This window comes from Copadichromis virginalis, linkage group LG16 (genome assembly GCF_057382275.1).
Source record: "Copadichromis virginalis isolate Kocher_CV1m ecotype Utaka linkage group LG16, C_Virginalis_male_GT1.1, whole genome shotgun sequence".
Lineage (NCBI taxonomy): Eukaryota > Metazoa > Chordata > Actinopteri > Cichliformes > Cichlidae > Copadichromis > Copadichromis virginalis.
In genome coordinates this window covers 11,657,366-11,679,564 of record NC_140633.1, presented here as the reverse complement: position 1 = coordinate 11,679,564, position 22,199 = coordinate 11,657,366, and the positions used below count along the sequence as shown (strand labels likewise).

The following is a 22,199-nucleotide window of genomic DNA, read 5'->3' as shown; positions in this document are numbered from 1 at the left end:
CATGAAAATAGAAGATGATCTTCTGGGTTAAAAGTCTGATCTATGTATAAAATGTATCTGTGACGCATGAAGGGGCGTCAGTAAATCAAACCCTGATGCTATAAAATATCTGTTCATGCTTTGATTAAGTCGAGGACTACTGGCTGTCTGCGTACAGAGTGTCTTCCCACACGTGTGTTCATTAAAATCATTGTTGGACCAAGATCCTCTGGACCAAGAGTAGTTTGTACTCTCCTTCCTCAATTTTGAACCTTAACAGGGCATCTTTACACTTTCTGCATCTGAGGTCTTACCTTGTGCAGTAGACCCCAGCCCGATGGATCTTGTGCTCAGAACTTGTTCTTGTGCTGCCACAGCGGTGTTCTTAGCCCTCAAGCTTTTTTGTCTGGTACTGAAGGGCCAGCATTTCCTAGTCAGGACCAACAATTCAACAGTGATCTTTTACATAAACAGGCAGAGAAGAAACCTGTTATGGTGCATGGGTGTCTCTAAGAGTCACCCATGCTCTGGGCCATCTGAACCTGGGAGTAGAGGGAATGGAGGTTGCACCCTTTGATAGTGGCCCAGATTTGGGATCTTTTTGCCTCCCTCTTCAGGTAGGAGGAGAAGTGATTCATCCATGCACAGATCTGTGGTGTTAGAAATGACTGAAAGAATAATAGGCTCTGTTTTGAGTTTTGTTCAAAAGTTATGCAAAAGTTATGCAGGCTTGTTGTGCAAACAAGCCTGCATAACTTAATAAATATGGAATTTGAAAAATAACAAACCTAAAAAGAAACACTAGGTACGAGATACATGAGTACCTATGATACGGTGATACTTTTGGTAAACAACCATTTGACTAACATGTCTGTCTCACCTGGCTCTTGTTCCCTCTCTGTTCTGTCCTCGTTCTCCATCTCCCTCTCTCTCCCTCTCTGTTCCTCTCTCTCCCTCTTTGTGCTGACAATCAAGCCAAACACCAACATCATTGAAACCAGATATTTACAAACTCTTCAGATAAAAACACAAACACTTTTTTAATTGTAACATAAAATCAGGCTAAATGTTTATTTTTTTTAGGTTGATAAATATAAAAAGCACATTTGTTAACTTTAAGAGTAAAGAGAGAAACTATCTGTATTTCTTAATTGTAAATGGCACCAAATTGTATTCAAAATTGAGCCACACTTATGGAGCTCCACAGTTCTTTCCCTGGTGTTTTGGTTGATATCTCTTGATTTTCCTATGTCAAAGAAACAGGCTCTGTGTTTTGCCTTATATGCATCCACGGGTGTGCCACCAGTTTACTCACATGGACTCTACTAACCTATCAGAAGCTTCTTCAGCTCAGAATGGAATCGTCTGGAGTTTTCTTATTAATTAACAATAAACTTAGTGTATACTCCTAAATTTGATGAAAGTGATAAAAAACATAGACAGCTCTCTTTATTCTGACATGTAACTAATTCAAAAGATATTTCAATATTTATTTATCCAAAACAAAACAAGTTTACTCTAAATTGATGTTGTACAGTAAAAAAATGTTCTTGTTTTATGTTTTCCATAAAGTGTATGTAAATATCTGGTTTCAACTGTGAATATCCTGCTGTGTATTGAAATTCCTCTTGTTTTGCATAGAAATATACTGAACAACATACAAAGCATAATATATAAAATAACATCTACCTGAGTGTTTTCTTTGAAAGAAGCCCCTTATGTCCATTCTTGTATTCTGAAACCAATTTATTTAGCCGTGGAGGGTAACAACTGAAAATATGAAATAAACACAAATGTAAGCTAAGACTCTCTAAAGAAACAACATTGTTGTTGTTCGGCTTTTCATTTCGCCATTTGTTGATTCACTTGAAGAACAAGTAATGTAATATGGGTCAAGTGATCAGTTTGATATCAATCTTTCGTGATACACTGTCATATTTACATTGTTTGTACAGTATGAATGATTTGCTTTGGTACCTGGTCAAACTTCAGTTCTCCTCTGTCTGCCTGGCTCCACTTCTCCAACAGCAAACTCGCAGGCAGCAGCTCCCCACAACCGAGATGACAGACCTTGCCGACCGTACATACAATACACAAACATCACATTGGGGAGACAGGTCAGGCTAGGTAGCAAGGAAAAAAACATCAAAATGCGTAACACAAAAGGATAATACAGGAATGCACAGATATTAACACACCATAGCACAATAAACACAGACAAGCAACACGGGAAAGTGTTCCAGTGTGTACATCTGATCTGGGACCGCTGCAATCTTCGACTGCGCCTCCAGCTGACCCGATGTCCACATCAGAGGGGAGGTAAGCGTTGGAGGTGGCGTTGGATCCGGGGTAGGGAGGGTGATGTGTCAGCGAGTGCTTATCAGTATCAGTATATGTATGTGTGTGCGTGTCCATAGTTCAGCTGAGACCGCGTCCTTCGCCCTGCCAGGCCCTGCCAGGCCCTGCCAGTGTGCACTATGTGCTTCAAATATTGTGTGTAGTTTTTGTTTTATACAGTTGTCAGCCAGGCATCTAACTATGAAAAAATTACACTCCAAAAGACCCTGAGCTTCTGAAAAAACAACCCGGGCTTAAGCCCAGTAAGCCACCCCGCCACTGGTTAGCACATGTGATAACTTTGACTTCAGAAGGTAAAACTTGTTCAAAATCTGTGCTTGAATCACATCTTGTTTATTTAAAATCCATTATACTAGTTTACACCATAGTCAGGTACGCTTTGAAGGCTACTCTTTAAATCTCCTATTTCTGATAATTAATACCAAACTTTTTAATACAAGGCAAGTTTAATTGCTCTCTTAGGCCAAAAGACAAAATGGCTTGTTGACCACTTTATCCTTTTGACAGTTACGTCTGTGATAGTTACAACTTAGTGACACATTGTGGAGGCCATTGAAATAATAAATTCTCTCCTTCTCTCTCTTCTCTCTGGTGTGAAGACCCAAAGGTACTGGATGTTTGTTGTGATATACTACATTAGATCAGGTTCACGGATCCTGCTAATGACAGTGATACATGGGAAAACATCCCAAAAGTCCTTCATAGTAGCTACTGTGAGATAATTAGTTGTTTAGAGACTGGCTGTAGTCAGGCCACTCCTCTGAGGCTTGGCCTGTTGTTTTACACAGTGCAGGTGGGATGCAAGCTCACTAATGATACTCATTACAGTAACCTTATATCACCTATGGACTGTCAACTTAATTTCTGTCACCTAATCCTGAAGTAAAATTGCATAAACATACAGTTGGAACTTACTTTTTTCTTCTAAGACCACACACACACACACACACGGGTCTATGTGGTATGGAGGGACTATCCTACGTCAATCCGCCCGGTGGTGGTTTAAGTGGACTACCCTTTTCAAAGGACTTAGAGCCAAGGGAGTGAGGTTAAAGTGTTCGAAAAAATCTGAAAAAAATGTGGGTCACTTCAGACCTCATACACTCCCTATAGAAGTCTAGATACACTGATACACACCAACCAGACTCTATTGTGTTTTCTGGAGACATTGTCCACTTGACAACAATGTGTTTTATGAGGTCCAAAAAAACAATATTGGGTCTTTAAAGGGACAATGATGTAATATTTAAATAGCTCATCATTACCATAAATACACATCTGACAGGACACAGGATTACTGGAACATCATTTTATTAGTGTTCTTGGATCTGAACATTAATTTTAACCATAAATAAAAAAAGAAATCTATGGACAAAAATGCCCACGCTTCCCACAGAAATATAAAAATATAGAAAACATAAAAATTAAAAACATTTAAAATGAATTTTAATAGTTTAAAGGTAAATATTAAGGGGAGAAAATATGCATTTATAATTTTTTATTTTAAATATAACCCGTCAAAAAAAAAACCCTAAATAAATTAAATGTAAAAATTATGAAATACAAACTGCTTCTGTATTTAACAAGAACTTTTTTTTTTCTTTAAACAGAACATCAGTGTTAACAACAATTGGCAATCTGACCAAGATGTAAAACCACATCTGGCTAAACAGTTATTTTAGTTCATTTTTTTTCTGCCTTTTTGCAGTTAATCCTCTGTTTCTTACAAAATCTCTTATGTTTTGAACTGTTCTTCCTGCCAACACCGGATCTTCTACCAATTTGCAATGACTGCATTCATTTTTGGTGGCTAGTTTCCCTTCGTTTATGTGGTCTTTAAAATGCCTCATCACTGCAGCAACCTCAGCCTTGGACCACATGTTTTTGGGAGCTCTTCGGGAATTGTTGTTGCACGTTGTTGTTTGATGTTTCTCAAGTACTTAAACTCATACTGTTCACAGATGACACCAACATATTTTTCAGTAGCGATGATTATACTGATCTTGTAATGACTGTAAACAGGGAGCTAAAATTAATAAAAAAATGGATGGACATAAATAAATTATCATTAAATATAAATAAAACTAAAGCAATGTTTTTTGGTAATTTAAAATATAATGTAGAATTACCAATTATCATTGAAGGTGTACCAATTGATAATGTGAGTGAAAACAAATTTTTGGGAGTTATAATTGATAACAAAATTTCATGGAAACCCCACGTCAGACACATAAAAACCAAAATTTCCAGAAGCCTCGCAGTTTTGAACAAAGTGAAACAATTCCTTGATAAAGATGCACTTCGTACTCTGTACTGTACCCTGGTTCTTCCATATCTTACATATTGTGTGGAAGTGTGGGGAAATACATATAAAAATACAACTAATCCATTAGTCACAGTACAGAAACGAGCACTGCGTATTATTCACAAGGCTGGTTATCTAGATCATACTCACAAATTCTTTCTTCAGGCAAAGTTACTTAAATTCCAGGATCTGGTTAATTACAATACATCCATAATTTTGTATAAAGCTTTTACTAAACTTTTACCGGCAAATTTACAAACTAGATTTGAAATTCGAGAAAAGGTTTATAATGTGAGAGGCTTTGGAGAATTCAAATTACCCAGAACTCGAACAACCCGTAAAGGCTTTTGTGTGTCTGTATGTGGTGTGAAAATCTGGAACAGTCTGAGTTTACAATTGAAACAATGCAAAAATATTCATAGATTTAAATTTCTCTACAAACAGTTGGTCTGGTCACAGTATACTCAATGATGGGTTTTAGTGTGCTCTGTAATGTCTGTCCTCTTACCATTGCTGATATGGATTCCAAAATAAAAAAAATAAAAATAAAGTGTGCGTATGTATGTACATATATGTACTTGTGTGTGTAGATATATATGTATGTATATGTATGTGTGTCTGTTACTTGTAGTTATTACTGCCTGTTACCTGTGGTAATGCAATTTATAATTTATATATTCTGTATTCAGTTATGAAGGCTCTAATTGTTGGTTGCGAGCTGCCGCTTAGATGCTTGTATCTGCCCGGGGCTGTTGATGGGTCTGTATGCAATGATGGGCGTAGCTGCGGGAAGTTTATTGGTTTTTTTTGTTGATGAGTGAGTATAGGGGTGGGATTTAATAAGTTTTCTTCGTCCCACTCCTTTTTCAGGCAAGTTTTGTTTTTTGTTTTGTGTATTTTATGTTCAATATAGGTATTTGTTGTGCCTGAAAATGAATAAATAAATGAAATGAAATGAAATGAAATGAATTGTGGGATTGAGCAGCATTTTTCTCTGGAAGATATATAAAGTAGTAGTAGTTAAAACAAACAAAAAACCAAACAAAAAAAACAAAAAACATTTGCTTGTTAAAAGAATGGATGCTACCCTGTATTAACTTCTGAAATGTGTTGCTACCATCAATATCAAAACGAGCTAAAATTCTCTTTGAAAATTTATCAAATTTCTAAAATGAGACAACATTTAGTGTTCCGCTGTGAATAAAAGACTAAATAAAAAGTTGAATAAAAGTCTCTTGATGCATGCTCAATCATCCAGGTAAGTAAATCCCAAAACGTTGATTCTGTTAATCTGGACGTAGCGTTTTCAGTGGGAGAAACATTTTGTCACTCATCCAAGTGACTTTTTGCCACCACTCTGCAGTTTGCCATATGTTGCAAAGTGATGAAACAATAATACGCTTAGAGAACCAACTGCACCCCTTACCTTCAGAGGGAGCAGCAGTCTCACTTGCTGCAGGCATTGTGAGTGGTCCTTCATCTGCTGATTACACAATTTGATTAAGTTTTAATATTTGTAACAAACATTTTATCCACAGAAACCAAGCTAGTGGTAACTTACCACAATCTACAGTGTCTTGGAGCTGCGCTGTGTTTGTGGAATCAGCTACTGCATGTACAGGCTCACTGGTGCCACACGCCGACATTGTGAGTGCTGTGTCATCATCATCTGATTCACTCTCACTGTCCTTTGTTTCAGCATCACTTAATGCAATTTCATCTGAGAAATTGTGGGGGGGGGGGAAAACAAAACAAAAAAACAAACAAACACAACCCCCCCAAAAACCTCACATTAACAACGAGATATGACAAAATACAGAACAAATACTGGAAATTATAGTACATAGTTTTACTATTTAAGGCCACCACTCTGCAGTTTGCCAAATGTTGCAAAGTGATGAAACAATAGACTTCAAGAACCTTAAATCATGGACATTTAACAGAATGGTCTGTGCTTTTAGGTTTTAATTCTGTTGATAAAGCATAATATTCAACTACTGCCCTAATATTTGCTCCTTTCAATACAAACCTATTTTGATCTCATCCAGTGATTTCCCCTGGATCTGGGAAAGATGTCCTTTTTCCAGTGTTAAAAGCAGTTTGGAAATCTTGGCCAGCTGTGTTGTGGGAACTGGTAATCTGTAGAATTCGCGGTGAACGCGGATATCATGACCCAGGAAATCTGCAACCTGATCAAGTTCGTTGTTTTTCAAATTAAGGACTTGTGAGAGTGTGGCAACATGTTTTCTGAGCTGTGTCGATCTTAGATACTCAGGCTGCTTTGCTCCACACTGGTGTGCATGAACACGCAAGGAGTCCATTCCTCTGTAATGACTCATTGATCGGGGTCTTGCAAAGAGGTAGATATTAGTGGCACAAATACCACAGTCAGGCCTCCTACTAACCAGTAGTGACAGAGCATCCAGCATGCTTGGTGTTAGCAGAACCGGAACATTTCTGTCCCTTTTCCCCATTATTTCTATTCTACAGAAATAGTTACAGAGTCTCTGTTCCATTTCTGAGAGCCCCATGGCAACATCTGTGTGGAGTGCTGTTTTGTCTCTTTCAAGAAAACTTTTGAGGCGCATCTTTGAAACCTCTCCAGAACGTCTTCGGTTGAACACAATGATTTGTGAGAGTGTAACTTGTGCAAGTTGGGCATAATTCTGAGCTGTGGCTTCGTTCTCCAAGCTGCAAAAGGCACTTTCTGCAGATTTTTGAAGGTAGTGATGGAGAATCCGAACATCTTCTGTAAAGGGCAATGTTGATGGCTTGTTAAACTTTGCCTCACTCAATGTGTTCAAGGCACGGTGAGACACCATCTCGGACCATTTGGAGACATACAACTTCTTGAACGCATCAGTGGACTTGATTAGGGCTTCATCCTCTGTCATGAGGGCACGACAATGGATAATGTCAGACATTTTATGCAGTGTATGTCCCAGTTTCAGCGCAAGGCTTGGAGTTTTGTATGACAGTGTCTCTTCATCAAAACCTGAAACTTTCTTTACTGCTTGCACAACTCTCTGGAAATTAGCAGGCTTAATAGCTTCTTCCATGTTATGCACTGAGAATTCTGTGCGCAGACACAACAACAAACGTCCCGCTTCACGAAGCTTCTGTCGTATATAATCATACTTTGTAGGGTCTTGTCCATGTTTATTGTAGAGGGACTGGGCAAAGTGAATAACAGTAAAGTCATTTCGCACAGCTGAGGCAATCTCATCTTGTTTCATAACAGCAAGAACCTTCCAGACTCCACTTGACACCTGCGGATAACACTGAGACTCCAGAGTTAAAGCCAGGCCGAGTACTTTGGTTCTTCCAGGTTCTTTATCCGTGTCATCTTTTGGTTTGTTCGGACATCTGCGGACATGTCTCCAAAGATCCTTGCGAACATACATCCCTTGACAATAAAAGCAATGAGCAAACTTTCCCTCTACTGCTTTAATCTTGGGTCTTCTCTTCACTTTCAGTGGTCCCACTCCACCATGCAAAACTGCAGCATTATGCTTAAAATTTCCCTTATTTCTCAATTTCTCTAACAGACTTTTACGCTCGTTTGAGTCTCTAGGCAGGGAAAATGCATGCACAACATCAGGAGCCGTTTTGTGCGTTTTCAGGTGGCGGGAAATTTTAGCTTGTGGTTTGCCACAAAAATAGCAGTAATTTCTTTTACTTAAAGTCATTTTTTCTGATTCAGTTTCGCAAAGCTCACTTTTATCTTGTGGCTTGTCCTTTGTCAAGTTGTGGATTAAATTCATTGAATCTGATTGTTCATGCGCTTTGGAGATGTCATTTTGGCATAGCAGACCTTTTGATGTGCTTGGCAATAATGAGATGTCTTCATCTGAATCTTCATCATATGACTCTGAATCTGGCACATATTCTTCTTCTGATATGCTGTGGTTGCCATCATCATCACTTGATATTTGATCCTGAACTGAATGTGGCAATCCATCCTCCCCTGAATATTCAGAAATTTCTTCTTTCTGGAATGTAAGAACAAAAGTTATTTTAATTGATCAATACTTTAGACAGGTAAAAAATAAACTGAAAAACAAAGTCAAGCCAAATATGAATGGGATACACACCTGTGTTGACTGGTGGCAATTCTGATTTGCCAATTTTGCAAGGCAAGATTTGTGCCAGACCCCTAAACAAACTGAAACACATTTTGATAGACTTAATTTAGCTTTGCAGTTCTATTTAAGTGAAGTAGTTTTTTGTCAAAGCATTGCAGTAATGTCAAATGCTGAAAAAAAAAAAAAAAAAACAAACTGTTCACACTTAAGGATATTTTAATGACTACACATACACTGCTAATCCCCCCCCCCCCCCCCAAAAAAAGGACATCCCAGATGTGAATGAAGGAATTATTCTTATTAAATACTTTGTTCTTTAGGTAGTTGAATGGCATGAAAGTGTGTAGTTGAATGTGTGTGGCCTCCAGATGCCTGTATGACTTCCCTACAATGCCTGGGGATGCTCAGGATGAGGTGGCGGATGGTCTCCTGAAGGATCTCCTCCAAGACCTGGACTAAAGCATCTGCCAACCCCTGGACAGTTTGTGGTGGATGGAGTGAGACATGATGTCCCAGATGTGCTCAATTGGATTCAGGTCTGGGGAACAGGCGGGCCAGTCCATAGCATCAATGCCTTTGTCATGGAGGAACTGCTGACATACTCCAGCCACATGAGGTCCAGTGTCGTCTCGCATTAGGTGGACCCCAGGGTCAAACGCACCAGCATGTGGTCTCACAAAGGGTCCGAGGACCTCATCTTGTTACCCAATGACAGTCAGGCTCTCTGGCAGGTACAGAAATGCCACCCCTCACCATTACTGACCCACTGCCAATATGATCATGCTGGAGGATGTTGCAGGCAGCAGAACGTTCCCCACGGCATCTCCAGACTGTCACGTGCTCAGTTTGAACCTCCTTTCAGCTGTGAGGAGCATAGGGTGCCCGTGCCGAAGTTGCCAAACTTTGTGTTTTCTGGCAAATGCCAAGCATCCTGCATGGTGTTGGGCTGCAAGCTCAATCCCCACCTGTGGACGCTGGACCCTCAAGCCACCCTCATGAAGTCAGTTTCTGACCATTTGAGCAGACAGATGCACATTTGTGGCCTGTTTGAGGTCATTTTGCAGGGCTCCTCTTGTTCCTCCTTGCACAAAGGTGGAGGTAGCGGTCCTGCTGCTGGGTTGTTGCCCTCCTATGGCCTACTCCACATCCAGGTAGCACCTCCATGCTCTGGACACTACACTAACAGACACAGCAAACCTTCTTGCCACAGCTCACATTGATGTGCTACGCTAGATGAGCTGCACTACCTGAGCCACTTGTGTGGGTTGTAGACCGTCTCATGCTACCACTAAAATGAAATCACGGCCAGCATTCAAAAGTGACCATAACATCAGCCAGAAAGCATAGGTACTGAGAAGTGGTCTGTGGTCACCACCTGCAGAACCAGTCCTTTATTATGGTGAATTGACTATAATTTCCACTTGTTGTCTACTCTATTTGCAAAACAGCATGTGAAACTGGTTGTCAGTGTTACTTCCTAAGTGAACAGTTTGATTTCACAGAAGTGTGTTCTGACTTGGAGTAACATCGCATTGTTTAAGTGTTCCCTTTATTATTTTGAGCAGTTTATGTTATGGAATGGGGAATTGAGGACAATCCCAAGTATACCATTTTTACAAGGTCCTGCACCAATGAGGTAATACTACATTTCTTTAATTAGACGTGACCACCCATTAATTAAAAAGGGAGCAGTGTTCATTTCAGCTAGTCTTAACTTGTTGAACTCTATTAATGCTTTTTACTATACACTGTACCTATTCACTAAATGTCTCACCTTTGCACTTATAGCCAAGCCACTTGAGGGAGGAAACCGGTCCCACACACTGAATGCACTTGTCCAAAGATGATATTGTTGTGCACACCAGACGATGATTGTGAAACTGTTAGCAAAATATTGCAACATTTATTTGTTTTGGACAGTTGGAAAGGTGAGGTGTTTTCAATTCAGTTGCAGATATCAACTAATAAACTTCGTCCATGTAAATCACATCACACCCAGGTGACTGCCAAACACACACACACAGCATCCATAAAGAATGATGATAGATTAAATTATTAGTTCATTAAGTGGTACACTGGATTATATTTACCCTTTCAGGCTCTGGATGTTTCAGGTCCAGATCATTGTTTGGAAAGCTGTTTGGTTGCGGCTTTAGGCAGCTCACAGTCTTCTGAATCTGGCTGGTCTCAGTCTTCGTGTGTAACAGATAGAAAATGAAGACAAAAGAACAGTAATCTGACAGTTACTAAAAATGCATCACTCAAGAGGATGAATAAACCATTTCACTATCGGCAAATAGCGTAGGGTACACATCGTGCATGAGAAACATTCATTAAAATCTGTCCTAGGTCAATGTTACCTCTTCAAAATCTTGCACTGAAGAAGAATGCATGGCTTCTGAGCCTTGCTGAGGCATTTCTTCATCAAGATCCTGCAACAAAGAAAAGATGGCACAAAGATTAGACCAAGTGCTCTTCTTGCAACTGTACTGGGCAGGCCTGTGCTTCTGTTTTTAATTTGCATGTGTGTGTGTGTGTGTGTGTGCGCGGGGGGGGCTTTCCACTCAAGAAATGTTTTCTTCTGAAAAAAATACTGGCTACAATAATTAACAACTGATTCCTTTGCAATCATCCATCCTCTTCCACTTATCCTTATCAGGATTGTGGGGTAGCAGGTTTGGGGCCTATACCAGCTACCATAGGGCAGTACAACCTGGACAGATCACCAGTCTAACATGGAAGGACAAGCATTTGCATTCACACCAAAGGGCAGTTTTGAATCACCAGTTAACCTAACCCCATAAGCTACATCTTTGGACTGTGGGAAGAAGCCAGAGTACACAGCCAGAGAGAACCCATGCACTACAGCAGTAAAAAGTGCCTAAAACAAGTTAAGAAGTTGTATAGTACTATCTATCTTAATGTTCAAGCCTGAGTTTCAAAAAATTTCAACATAGAAACAAAGCACATGCAGTCAGTTCTGCATGCTGTAGGTCAAACTGTCAAAAAATACGAGAAGACCCCTCCTAAAACCAGAGTGATGTCACCATGAAGCAAACTTTGACAGAGTCCCCCAATAACAGTGTGGTCCTCCTAAGTCACATTTGGGTGGTTAACACACACACACTCAGATGTTATCCAGACTTGCACTTTGAAACAATGAAAAGGACCTACAAGCCACGGTCCATGTAAATCACATCACACCCAGGTGACTGCCAAACACACACACACAGCATCCATAAAGAATGATGATAGATTAAATTATTAGTTCATTAAGTGGTACACTGGATTATATTTACCCTTTCAGGCTCTGGATGTTTCAGGTCCAGATCATTGTTTGGAAAGCTGTTTGGTTGCGGCTTTAGGCAGCTCACAGTCTTCTGAATCTGGCTGGTCTCAGTCTTCGTGTGTAACAGATAGAAAATGAATATACAGTGCATTTTTGAAGACGCTTTTGAAACATTAAATAAACTGTATGAGAAAGATAAGTTTCAAGCTAATGTCTTTAAAATATTCACTGTCATGTATAGAGAATTTAAGGCCCTATGATTAAGAGACAAATAGTCAGTGTGATTTCTTTATTTTTTAAGCCATTGCTAAAGGAGTAAAACAATCACCTGTAGCAGCAACGAACTGTCACTAGGGCCCATTTATCTTCGAGGGCCAAAATTTAAAATGAATCTAACTAAAGAGGCTACACAGCAAAATCTCCAGTGTTAAATTAACACTAGAGAGTGTCTATATGGGTCCACACAACACTGTTGAGTGTTAAATGAACACTTTTGACAGTGTTATATGTTTAAAAGTAACCTAGTCAGTTTTGAAGATTAACAGTGGCTAACACTGAGCAGTGCTGATTTTCTAACACTGGAATATTTCTAACATTTTGAGTTATTTTCCAGTGTTAGAAAATCAGCACTGCTCAGTGTTAGCCATTGTTAATCTTCAAAACTGACTAGGTTACTTTTAAACATATAACACTGTCAAAAGTATTAATTTAACACTCAACAGTGTTGTATTTAACACTCAGAGGTGTGGACCCTTATAGACACTCTCCAGTGTTAATTTAACACTGGAGATTTTGCTGTGTAGAATCACATTAAACATCAATCACTGTTAAAATTTAGAAACCAAAAGCCATTTTTTATTTCTGCATACCTGCTGATATTTTTTTAGTGCTTTTAGAGGGCTTTGATGTGGCAGCCATCACAATTGCCTGTTTTCCATTAGTACCTACCCCTGTTTTTCCAGTAGGTTATAGTACCATGTAGTTTTTCAGTAACTACTGCACCAAGGTTCCAAGTGAAAGTGATCAGAAAATTTGACATAGACTGAATGCCACCAGGTGGCTGGTCAATGGTGTCACTCGATAAGTTATGAGTGCGCCTCCTTCGTGAAAATCCAAGCCATCATTTTTGAAACTCTGAAATGTTTGAAATAGCGACCAAAATTAACAGCGTGATCCCTGAATTGAACACTAAAGTATAGACTGAGCAGGCATTTTGTCACCTTGACGTCCATGCTTGCTGTGGCATTTATATCACTGGATGCTCGGCTGCATTGCTATAGTGACCCCAGGCACAGTAGGTGATACTCAATTTCAGTGAAAAACTAGATGCCCTAAGTCACGTTAAGCCAATTTGAGTAGGTACAAATGTAAAAATGGCTTAGGGTATGCAATTTATCAGTTCCAAAAAGTACAATTGTAGAAATACCTTGCATCTCCAGAGCCAATCCGAGTCACCATAATTATAGTCTATTTCTTCGCCTGGACTTATGTCTCTGCTTGCAAATAAGCATAGATGGGGCTTTCCATTGATATTTAATATTTTCATCTTAGCACTTGGACTGATGTGGTTGTCGTTGACAAGTCTGCCTAATGACCCATCTTCTTGAGATGCATCCACACTGTGGGGTTAGGCAAAAAAGTATTAGCTTAACTAGTTATTTAGGAAGCTTTTTTTTTCATAAATCAAAAGCAATGTGTAATTTAATCTTAATCAAACTACACTGATATAATACGCACCACCAGAGTTTTCCATCAAACTTGAATTCAAACATGAACACCTTCAGGCTGTCATGATAAACTCTGGGTCTCCGCTCACATTCTTCTTTTGTTATGAGTTTACCTCTGTATTCCAAAAGGAAGTCTCCTTTTTGGAATGGAACAGTCGTGAAAATGCCCCGACCTGAATTGCAGAGGCATACCAAGTGAGTGACAAAAGACAAAGTGACAAACTCCAAATCTAATCCAAACTAAAGACCAACTTACCTTTGAAGGCATTTATGTAGTGGATATCAAGTCCCAGTTTGTCCCTTCCAGCAGAAACATGACAGAGTGCATCCTCCCGTGGAGGAATGCGTCTCCTTCGCATGTTCTCCTGTACGTTTTGATTGGCTGCATTACCAAAGCATATAAAGTATTACGATTATCGTCATCATTGTCATCATCATCAGTAGTAGCAGAACTAGCAGTAGTGTAGTTTACAGCATAAACACAGCTGACTTATTCATAGTCCTAATTTATGCCTTCTTTTAAAATGTTAAAGGCCTAGTACTCAAAATGGCGACATGTGACATTTCTGTAATGGCGACTGCAGAGAGTGATACAAGTACTGAGAAAGCTTAGGCATCAAAACTGTAAGAAGTTTTTTCTTCAGGCATATAAATAAATACACGACTAAATACACTTATACCCTTGCTTTTATTTTAGGGCTGTCAGCAGAATGGACAGACATTGGACAAACTGCCCGAAATTAGCTAACAGCGACATCAGGGATTTTGACTCAGACTGCGCTGGTTTAATTGTTAATCGCGTTAGTCGCGATGTCGGCATTAACACGTTTAAGCCACAATAATGCTTTAACACCGAGTAAATCCTAACACGGGTTAGCCCGCTTTATCGCGTTGACGCGGTTAGTCGTCAGCCCTATTTTATTTACTCAATGACAAACGCTGGGGCCGTTTTACTTCTTCAAAGACTCACTAACAGTCCATAAAGCATAAATTAAACCAGTTTAATACAGGCCTGTGCACCTATAATTTCATATAGTATTAAAGTCATGGTGCATTTTACATTAAAAAAGGCTTACCTTTGTGTTTTTAATCCGTCTTCGTATTGCCGTCGACATACACTTGTTAAAGGGCACGCGCGCGAAAGTTGTGGCGCCGTTTCCTGTAGGTACCGCCTATATATATAGCCTACCAATCACAATGACTTCCGGCCGTGTGTATTGAAAATGTGTATTAAATTGCAGTACCTACACACATCCACTCTAACTCGAAACGTCGCTGTGCAATACACTGGAATACACAAAAATCAGGTGAGGGGTATAGGTGGACTTTTAAGAAAATCAGAAAATCTTTTAATTATAGTTTAATAAATGAATTTACACTACAGTTTAAGCAAATACAGGTCAAAAGATAAATAATGACCTCATAAGAAGTAGAAAAAATTATTATTTAGACACTTAAAAATGCATTTACAAGTCATGTTTTAGGGGGACACATGAATACACAGCAAAAAGTCGAAATGTCCCCGGAGCCCAGGTACAGCGCAGGTCAAATGTCAATCCATACCACATAGACGCACTCACACACACACACACACACACACACACACACACACAAACCACAAGCGCACACAATATAACCTTACATAAGAATATATAACCTTTGTTTGGCTCCAAAATTTTATAGCCCTACAGGAATAAATCTAAAAAAATCATCAATTCATCAGTGGAAAAAAATAAAAAAATGAAACTAGTTGTAAACCAATTACATAAAAAGAGCACTGATCGAAAGAGCGTCCATTTAATATTGGAAAATTATTTGGTGATGAGTATATTATGAGTATTATGAGTGATAACCTTAGTGTGTGAAATTTAAATTTACTGCATTGAGGTAAAGCAGGACAACCACAGAGATGAGTTGACTGTCAGAGGCCATTAGAAAATAATTTGTAACCTTCACCAAAGCTGTTTCTGTCTTGTGATGAGCTCTGAAACATGACTGAAACTGTTCAAATAAACAATTTCTCTGACGATTAACAGTTACATATTTTACAACTATTTTTTACAATTACGACAATTTTTGAGATAACAGTAAGGTTGCCTATTAGTCTATTATTAGCTAAAACATCTAAGTGAAGAGATGGTCTTCTAAGTACTACTTCCAGCTTAGAGGTCTGTGGTACACAACCGATTAATAGTGTAATACTGAAATATATCTAACATTCATTTAGAAACTTCTTTTTATTATAGTTATTTTTAGACTGTTTTTTCCTGTATTTGATTATGTGAATTTAGAAATTCAGTAAAATATATTTACTGGCTATATTATAAAATGTATTTAATTCAAATGTTTACTTTCATGTGAGGTAATTAAAACAAAATCCTTTAAACTACTCTGAAGAGTTACAAGATTTGACCATTATATCTCCATAAAAAAAAACTGCTCATTTCGCAATAGTCACACCACATAATGAAATTCAGAATCACATAAACCTACATATAAATCAAACGGAAAATATATACTTTAGTCAGACCTACAATTTTTTGGTGATGTCAATCCATATGTTTTCAATATGCATTCTGAACCCTATTTCATTTACAGAGGGCTGCAATACAGATAAAAAAAACCTCGGCATGTTAATTCTCTCGCTTCCTTATGTACTTGTCCTCATGTCAAACTACTTCCTCCATATTTTCAGTTATCTTCATACATAGTCTCAGCTTTTGGATTTGATTGTGAGAACCAATAAATATGAAATCACAGTATAAAATTATGAACACATTTCTTTATTCAGAAATCTATATGGGAAAAGTGATATCAGACAGGTAGGATCTTGCTATTTTCTTACTTTCATTTAGAATTTTAAATAATGATCCGCTCTCTGTTGCACAAGGAAAAGGCCCAGTTTTTGAATCTCACACTATGACCACAGAAATCTGTGATATTATAATACAAAAGAGAAAAAGCTATATATTTTTGGTTTTCATTCAATCAATCATTTCAAATGTCCTTAAACTGTATATGAAGAAACAATATTATGAATAGGAGTAATGATAGTAATATTTTTTAATGAATAATCCAAAAATTACTGAACAGAATCACATGCTTTGAATAGCTGGAGAAGTTTATCAGTTTTTACACTGAAAAGAAAATGTCTCAGAAATGATAGGTCTTATTAAAGACCTACCAAAGATCAGATATCATTTAACACCTCTTAAATAAACACTAAAAAACAATTTTTAACAAAAGACTATAAAAGTCTACAATAGTTTACATTAGTTCAAGAGAACAACCTTTTGAGGTTTTTAGAGATTTCTTTCATTTTTAGTCCATATATTATTGGATTGCAAAGAGGGTTATATGTTATAAATTGCAATGTAATTATAAAACGTGCAGTTTTAGGAAACTCTGATTCCAGTCTAACTATAACCATATCATAAGTAACCAAACAAGAATAGTTAATTAGAACTAGCACATGAGGCAAACAGGTTTGTGCAGCTTTTTTTCTGACATTTCCACAACTCTGATAGGCAACTATAATTATCTTTATGTATGTAAAAAGTATAAAAAACATAGGAGAAAGGGCAACATTAAATAGAACAACCATACCATATATAGATAATTCTCTTGAATTGACACAATAAAGATGGTTGGCCGAATTGTTACAAAAAATACCTTTCAGAGTAAAGTTACAGAGTGGTGTATTTGCATTTCCTGCTATTGGCACTGCAACCTGAATAGCAGGTAAAAACCAGCACAAAAGCAGGAAAATATTGACTCTTGTTCTTCTCATTATAGAAGGATATTGCAAAGGTTTACATATAGACACATATCTGTCATAAGCCATAGCTGACAGCAGTAAGAATTCTGAACTGCTTAAAACATAAAACATGAATACTTGAAAAAGACAGGCGTGATACAAAATAATCTGTTTTTCAGATAAGAAGTCAATCAAAAGCTTCGGGTAGATGACAGTGCTCAAAACAACAGAATTCACTAACAAAGCAGCAATGAAAATGTACATAGGCTCATGAAGGCTTTTTTGAACTATGATGACCCACACAATAGTGGAATTGCTGCAAATTATTAGACCGTATACCATAAACATAATTACAAAATAAATATATCTGTATTTCTCCACTTCCACATGACCACCAAAAGTTATATATGTTATATTCATTTCAGCATTCATGAAAATCAGATATTACAAACTAAAATTTTAAACAGGCAGAATGTTTAAAACTAGTACATATAAAATATTATTATTCATAGATACCTAAACTTGGTGTGTGTTCATCTTTAGAAAGTGAACTGTTCAAATCAGACCAAATATGTGATGAAATGAAACTTCAAGCTCCATATATCTCATTCAACTCTCCACAAAGACCTATTACCATGTTCAACCTCTGGAGACATAAGCCGACAGTGGTTAGCCCTTACTTACACGGGTACATTTTCTGGCTCCTCCTCTTTTACTACATACATATGTGGGTATTTTTTTTTTTTTTTTTTTTTTTTTTTTTTTTTTTCCTAAATGACATCAGAAACAGCAGTATGCGACATTACGTGATGGCAGAGCTTCAGTTCATCCTTTGTCATTTTTTTTTTTTTTTTTTTTTTTTAATAAATAGGACAGGGGGAATGAATGAGAGAGAGAGGGGGAGAGAAAGAAAGAAAACCAAAGGGGAGAAGAGACGGTGAGAAGGGGGGGGAAGAGAGACAAAAAAAAAAAAAAAAAACTCCTGGGTCACCTGTATGGAGAAAAAAAAAAACAAACAAACTGTTACGTTTCGGTGTTGTCAGTTTTTTGTTTTTTTGCGTGACTGTCATGTATTTCCTGCTTTACTTTGAAAGTCTGTGTTATCTTAGTGTGTTCAGTTTACATTTTCCCTGTCTCGTCAGTTCTAATTTGCCCCAGCTGTGTTTCCCTCCTGTGGTCCATTCCCTAATTGCTCCTTCTATGTATTTAAGCCTTGTGTTTCAGTATGTCAGGGTCGCGATCTCCCCCCCCCCCCCCCCCCCCCGTTGTAAATAGTTCGACGTCTTGTGTTTGGTGATGTAAATAAATGTGGTATCTTGCTTTAAATCTCGTTTTGGGATTATTTTTGTGGAAGTCCGTATTAGTTTTTTCTCGTGTGTTTTTGCCTTATTTTTATTTTCCCGTGTTGCACTCCGGTTGCCTAGGCCGGGGTGTAACATATGGGGGCTCGTCCAATCGCTGAGGGGTCCGAGGACCGCTTCAGCCGTCCGCCGTCGCTGGAGGGTCTGAGGGAGGGACCGCTTCAGCCGTCTGTCTTCGCTGGAGGGTCCGAGGGCCGGTCCAGCCTTCATCCGCCTTCGCTGGAGGGTCCGAGGGACCGCCCCAGCCTTCGTCGTCTGCTGGAGGGTCCGAGGGACTGCTCCAGCCTCCATCCGCCTTCGCTGGAGGGTCCGGGGAACCGCTCCAGCCTTCTGCAGCTGGTGGGCTGCGTGTCCGTGTTTGCAGCTGGTGGGCTGCGTGTCCGTGTTTGCAGCTGGTGGGCTGCGTGTCCGTGTTTGCAGCTGGTGGGCTGCGTGTCCGTGTTTGCGGCTAGTGAGCTGCTCGTTTGTCTTCGCTGGAGGATCCGAGGGACCGCTCCAGCCTTCATCAGCTTCGTTTGTCTTCGCTGGAGGATCCGAGGGACCACTCCAGCCTTCGTTGTCTGCTGGAGGGTCAGGGGGACCGCTCCAGCCTCCATCAGTTTCATCTGCCTCCGCTGGAGGGTCCGTGGGACCGCTCCAGACTTCATCCGTCTTCGCTGGAGGGTCCGGGGGACCGCTCCAGCCTTCGTCGTCTGCTGGAGGGTCCGTGGGACCGCTCCAGCCTCCACCAGCCTTCATCCGGTTTTGATCAAACATTTCACTTGGGGTTACATGTTTGATTTTTGGGTGGGGGGAAATGTTACGTTTCGGTGTTGTCAGTTTTTTGTTTTTTTGCGTGACTGTCATGTATTTCCTGCTTTACTTTGAAAGTCTGTGTTATCTTAGTGTGTTCAGTTTACATTTTCCCTGTCTCGTCAGTTCTAATTTGCCCCAGCTGTGTTTCCCTCCTGTGGTCCATTCCCTAATTGCTCCTTCTATGTATTTAAGCCTTGTGTTTCAGTATGTCAGGGTCGCGATCTCCCCCCCCCCCCCCCCGTTGTAAATAGTTCGACGTCTTGTGTTTGGTGATGTAAATAAATGTGGTATCTTGCTTTAAATCTCGTTTTGGGATTATTTTTGTGGAAGTCCGTATTAGTTTTTTCTCGTGTGTTTTTGCCTTATTTTTATTTTCCCGTGTTGCACTCCGGTTGCCTAGGCCGGGGTGTAACAAAACAAACAAAAACAAACAGAGGAGACAGCAAACAACAAAGAGCAACATAATAATAGAGAAAACAAAGCACCATCACAATAAACTAGCTAGTCATAGATATCAGTATTTACTAAGTAATAAACGATATTGTGCAGCACGCAAGATAGACAGCGCACAGTGTGCTTTGAGGCAGCAGCCAAGAAAGCTTTAGTCCGCGTCTGTGAATACCCATGTGTGCATACCTGTGTGGATCAGCATGCTTGCATTCCAAAGGTTTCTCCATGTAATGATCTGCTAGGGAGTGTGGGGGGGCCACAGCCCCGTCCTCCAGGGTGTGAAGCGGGTATGGAGGAGATCAAAACTCCAGACATCCAGAGGCCCCCAGAACACAAGAGACCATGGAAGACCAACAGAGGGGCAGCCGCGCCACTGTCCCAGTAAGAGCTGAGGAGAGTCCCAGATGAGGGCTCGCCCAGCAGCCGCGGAGCAGAAGTCAGGGGGAGTTGCAGTGACGCGCCCGTGAGCTCCGCCGGCCCCCAGCTGCGCCTGAGTGACCGAGCCCTAGGCCGAGAGGCCGGGGGCACCCCACCTCCAAAGGGGCCCGAGCGAGCCCCAGGCCCCAGGCCCCGACAAGCGGCCGCCAAGGAGTGAGCCGGTGTGTACCCGGACGCCCACCCCCAGACACAAAGAACCACCAACACACCGACACCTGAGGGAGTCCGCCACCGGCAGGGGAAGTGGTGGTGGGTGGAGATAGGCCTCCAAACCTTGGAGGGCCTGAGGTGTCCCCAGAGAGGTGGCGTCTGATACCCAACCTGACATATAGACACAGACATACAGGCACACACAGACACAAACATCCATTCCCACCCTCATGCTCTCATATGCACTCACTCCACACTCAACCAACGTGGAGACAGACATAAAGAGACGCTGTACACACAATCACACTCCCCAAGCGTACTCTACAAACCGGGTCTAGGTACCCTTGCCCCTGGAGGGGGGAATTGCACCCAGACCCAGGTGGTGTTACCCTTTTCCCTGCGGTGGGGAGAGGCAGACCACCCCGACTCCGCAGCAGCAGGGAGGCCCCACACCCCAGACCGCAGTCGGACGGCCAACTCCTCCTACTAGCCCTCCCGCTCCAGCAGGCCGCAGAGAATGGGGGTGGGAGAAGACTCCAAACCTCCCTCCACCCGCTCATTGTAGTGTTGATGCATATGTGTTCTAAGGTGCAATTAAAACCCAGGAGGGCATGGAGCTACCTGCCAAGGAGCAGCAGGTAAGCGCATAGTCCCTCCTGCTAACCCTCAATGACTAAGTGTATTTAAAATTGAGAGGTGGGCAACGACGTCAGGGGTGAGGTATACACCCTGATGGTGATTTGGACTCCGTGATTGTGCCCATATGTGGGTATTAATTGAAAAACAAATTTTAAAGAAGAAAAAATTAGTTGACCGGCAGAAATGATAATAAAATAACAACAAATATAGTCCTATATTTAAATATGTAATTCTGTTCAGGCTAAGAGAATTTCATGTAGATCGACATCATGCACACTGCAATGCAATGTGGGGAGAAAAAATAGTTAATGCACTTTAAGATAATTTCTGTTTCTGTTTTCTTTTTTCCTATTTCCATTGTGTTTTGTGTGCTTTTACAGCGTTTTTCTTATTGCTGGTGTTTTCTTAAGTTGCAGTCCGTTTGGCCTCTCAGGGCCACCATAACAATTCCATAATTTACACAAATTTACTTTAGAGAATATAATTATTTGACAAATTTATAGAACAGTGAGGGTTCTTTTTAGAACACACCAATTTTTTCAATTATTTATTCCAATTCAAGTCTTTCAAGTCCAATAAATAGCTTGAAAGGTTACAAAGGTAAGTGATGAACTCCAAGAGGTTAAAAAAAAGGTAGGGTTTCCCAAAATCCTGTGTTGCAGAAAGTAGTGTGTTGCACAAAAAAGGTGAGAAAAAAGCAATTAACAGTGGAAGAGAGACAGACCAGCATAACACTTAAAAATTTAGGTCTTTCCTACAAAGAAATTGCAAAGAAAGTCAAGGTGTCAGTAAGTACGGTTCCCTTCACCATCAAAAGGCACTCAGAAATTTGGGGCAAACTCTGACAGGAAGAGGTCAAGCAGACC

General features: G+C 40.0%; 2 protein-coding genes across 2 annotated transcripts; both read right to left on the bottom strand.

Annotated features, from left to right (window-relative positions):
* Positions 1–3,949: 3,949 nt before the first annotated feature.
* On the bottom strand, positions 3,950–15,350 carry LOC146690320 (uncharacterized). Its single transcript, XM_085435073.1, has 6 exons — positions 14,820–15,350; positions 14,000–14,125; positions 13,754–13,916; positions 13,404–13,635; positions 10,502–10,607; positions 3,950–4,276 (listed from the first exon to the last, which is right to left on the bottom strand). The coding sequence occupies exons 2-6, from the start codon at positions 14,100–14,102 to the stop codon at positions 4,011–4,013; spliced, it is 870 nt and encodes a 289-aa protein (XP_085291199.1). The 5' UTR covers positions 14,103–14,125; positions 14,820–15,350; the 3' UTR covers positions 3,950–4,010.
* A 1,670-nt stretch (positions 15,351–17,020) lies between these two features.
* LOC146690319 (olfactory receptor 6N2-like) lies at positions 17,021–17,935 on the bottom strand. Its single transcript, XM_085434918.1, has one exon. The coding sequence runs from the start codon at positions 17,930–17,932 to the stop codon at positions 17,021–17,023; it is 912 nt and encodes a 303-aa protein (XP_085291044.1). The 5' UTR covers positions 17,933–17,935.
* Between the last annotated feature and the right edge of the window lie 4,264 nt (positions 17,936–22,199).